This window comes from Hyaena hyaena, unplaced genomic scaffold (genome assembly GCF_003009895.1).
Source record: "Hyaena hyaena isolate Hyena2069 unplaced genomic scaffold, ASM300989v1 scaffold_756, whole genome shotgun sequence".
In the NCBI taxonomy this organism is placed as follows: domain Eukaryota; kingdom Metazoa; phylum Chordata; class Mammalia; order Carnivora; family Hyaenidae; genus Hyaena; species Hyaena hyaena.
The window spans coordinates 396,612-400,291 of NW_024081384.1; the positions used below are offsets into that span (position 1 = coordinate 396,612).

General features: G+C 35.2%; 1 protein-coding gene across 1 annotated transcript; it reads left to right on the forward strand.

Moving 5' to 3' along the window:
• Positions 1 to 392: 392 nt before the first annotated feature.
• LOC120221085 (olfactory receptor 4F3/4F16/4F29-like) lies at positions 393 to 1,364 on the forward strand. The gene has a single exon (XM_039218344.1). It carries the CDS (start codon positions 393 to 395, stop codon positions 1,362 to 1,364), a length of 972 nt encoding a protein of 323 aa, XP_039074275.1.
• The last annotated feature ends 2,316 nt before the right edge of the window (positions 1,365 to 3,680 follow it).

Here is a 3,680-nt window from a genome sequence, read left to right on the forward strand (position 1 = left end):
TAGTTCTTTTTCCACGTTTCTATTCTGTGGCATATTTCAGTGTAGAAATGGAAAATATAAGTCTATTCCTGATGTATTTCTCCTTAAATTCTTAGGTGACTTACTTTATCTACATTTCCCTTCTTCATTATACACTAAAGACCAAAAACTAATTTTGAGTCACATGATTAAATGATACCAAAGGTTTAGGCATGGAAAAAATTCTAATGTTTGCTCTCTGTAATTCTTGTACCATGTAAATCCTATGTAACTGTGTACAATGGCTAAGTGATCTTTAGTTTTCGACATCTGTGTAACCCTATAGTCAGGATTCCCTTTCAACTTAAAAATTATGTTTTTCTCCCTCTTATGCTCCTTAGGTAACTTCAGGATCAGTCTAGCACATGAAGTTGATGGATAGAGGAAATCACTCAGTGGTGTCTGAATTTCTGTTGCTGGGACTCACCAGTTCTTGGGAGATGCAGATTCTTCTTTTTTTGTTTTTTACTGTATTTTATATAGCAAGTATGTTAGGAAACCTTCTCATTGTGCTCACAATCATTTCAGACCATCACTTACATTCCCCCATGTACTTTTTGCTGGCAAACCTTTCCATCATTGACACAGGCGTTTCCAGCATTGCAAGCCCAAAGATGATATATGACCTTTTCAGAAAACACAAAGTCATCTCTTTGGCAGGGTGCATTACTCAAATGTTCTTTATTCACACTGTTGGGGGTACAGAGATGGTACTGCTCATAGTTATGGCCTACGACCGATACATTGCTATCTGTAAGCCCCTCCACTACCTGACTGTCATGAGCCTAAGAATGTGCATTTCCCTTTTGGCTGTTGCTTGGACCATTGGACTCATCCACTCTGTGGCTCAACTGGCTTTTGTTATAAACTTGCCCTTTTGTGGTCCCAACAAAATGGATAGCTTTTACTGTGATTTTCCTCGATTCATCAAACTTGCATGTACAGACACATATAGACTGGAGTTTCTGGTCACTGCCAACAGTGGTTTCATCTCCATGGGCACCTTCTTCATCTTGATTGTGTCTTACATCTTCATCCTGGTCACGGTTCGCAAACACTCTTCACGTGGTTCATCCAAGGCCCTCTCCACTCTCTCTGCTCACATCACTGTGGTGGTCTTTTTCTTTGGTCCTTGCATTATTGTCTATGTGTGGCCATTCCCTACCTTACCCATAGATAAATTTTTAGCCATCTTTGATGCCCTTATCACTCCTTTTATGAATCCTATTATCTATACATTCAGAAATAATGAGATGAAAGTGGCAATAAGGAGACTGTTTGGTAAGGTTTTACATTTCCGGAAGAGTTCTTTCATGAATGATCAAAGACATTCAGATTCATCTTGATTATTTTTGAAAATTAATCTCTTCAGTTAAACTTTTCATAAATCTTTTCAGTTTAATAAGTAATTTCAATATCTATTGTGAAAATCCTTCTCAGGACTCTCTTCTGATCTGGTCAGTTTTTTATAGGGACCCTTACCCTGTGGATCCTGAAAGTACTGAGGAAGAATTAATTCAGCCTTGGAATGTAGTGTCTTTCTTGTTTGTTATAGAAGAATATGAAAGCTCACATACTGGGCACATTTTTCCATTAAAACAAAATGTTGGATACTCCTCTTTGATAATGATTCTCAAAGACGTCTCTACTAATATGCTTGTGTACTGATATTCATCCCTCTGAATTTCTTGTGTCTATATACTTGGAAGAATAAGCAAAATGAAGACAAGTGCCTATGTAGCTTTCAGAATTGGAGGCTTCTAACATCTGGATTTGACTATACACACTCAGATTTAGTTAATAATAAGGTTTTTAGATTTAGTGCTGTTTAGAAGGTGAAATTTGGGAAAAATCATAGAATGACAACTCAGGAAACTTTAATATTATTATTTAACCAAATGCTTTGAGACCAGAGATGTAAATTCCTACACCACTCAGTGTGTATCATAATTGTATTTTACCCTAATTATTTCCTAAACAGTTTTTATATGGTAAAGAAAGCTATGTGAATACTAAAAAGATTATAAATGAGTTGAATAGTTTGGAGTTAAAGATGGATGGTATTGGTTTATGAATAAGTAAATAAAATGCAAAAGATTTCTATATTATACATATCAGATTTATAACTAAATAAATAGCAAATGCAAAGTGTAGACATTACCAAAGAAAATTTATTACAAAGCTGTCTACAGATGAAGAGATGTATTAATGAATTGTCTATAATGAAGAAATGTATTATATTTTCCATGTGATAAAATGTATATAACTATTTAAAAATAAATATGCTATTTTGAAGTGGTATAAATAACTATTCAAAGAGCATCTCACTATTTTTTTCTAAGTTACCAAATAAATAGGAGCAGGTATTGAGTGGAGACATTATCATTCACATGTAGGTTAGGTACCTTGTTATGAAACTAGCCTGCTATTCATGAGCACCAAAATGATCATTAGCAGTAACAGATTATTAGTAAAAGATGGGAAGAATCATGCTCAAGGCTAAAATTAATGTTTCATTTTTTCTTTTTTCAATGTTTTATTTATTTTTGAGAGCGAGAGACACAGAGTGTAAGCCGGAGAAGGGCAGAGAGAGAGGGAGACAGAATCTGAAGCAGGCTCCAGGCTCCGAGTTGTCAGCACAGAGCTTGATGCAGAGCTCAAACTCACAAACTGTGAGATCATGACCTGAACAGAAGCCAGATGCCCAACTGACTGAGCCACCCAGGTGCTCCTAAATTAATGTTTCTGACAAATCTTTACCCTCTTCCCCGCACAGATTTGCCAGTGAACCTCATCTTCCAGATCAGATTCTCTCAAACTTGAGGAAAGATATGTTGGCTCTCTTTTGTAATTCCTGCTTTCATTAATTGAAATTTTTTATTCTTTTAAATATTGAGACATAATTCCACATAGCATTTTATTAGTTTCAGTGTACAACATGAAGATTCAATATTTGTATATATTGCAAAATGATCACCACAAGTCTACTTAACATCCATCACCACACATATTTCCAAATTTATTTTCTTATGATGAAAACTTTTAAGATTTATTCTCTTAGCAATTTTTAAATATGCAAAAACAGTATTATTAACTATAGTAACCATGCTTTGCATTACATCCCCAGAAATTATTAATTTATATCTAGAAGTTTGCACTATATTTTTTTAACCAGTCTTCCTCTGACATATATATAATTAGTCATCAAATTTTGCTAATAGAAAGCATGGTATAATACATCTTTGTGAACTTCTTTTGTTTTTAATGTTTATTTATTTTTGACAAGAGAGAGACAGAGTGTGAGCAAGGGAGGGGCAGAGGGAGAGGAAGACACAGGATCCAAAGCAGACTCCAGGCTCCAAGCTGCCAGCACAGAGCCCAATATGGGGCTCAACCTCACAAATTGTCAGATTGTGACCTGAGATGAAGTCAGACGCTTAGCCAACTGAGCCACCCAGGCACCCCTGTACACTTGTTTTAAAAAATAATTTTCTTAGAATAAAATCTTAGATATGTAATTACTGGGCAAAGAGTATCCATATTTTTGGATGGGGAGAGGGTTTTGTTTAAAGATTTATTTATTTATTTTTAAATTTTTAATGTTTTATTTCTTTCTGAGAGAGAGAGAGAGAGAGAGAGAGAGAGACAGCGTGAGCAGGGGA

Bases quoted from the DNA above. Each gene is read 5' to 3' on its own strand.
- LOC120221085 (XM_039218344.1), top strand. From the start codon at position 393: ATGGATAGAGGAAATCACTCAGTGGTGTCTGAATTTCTGTTGCTGGGA.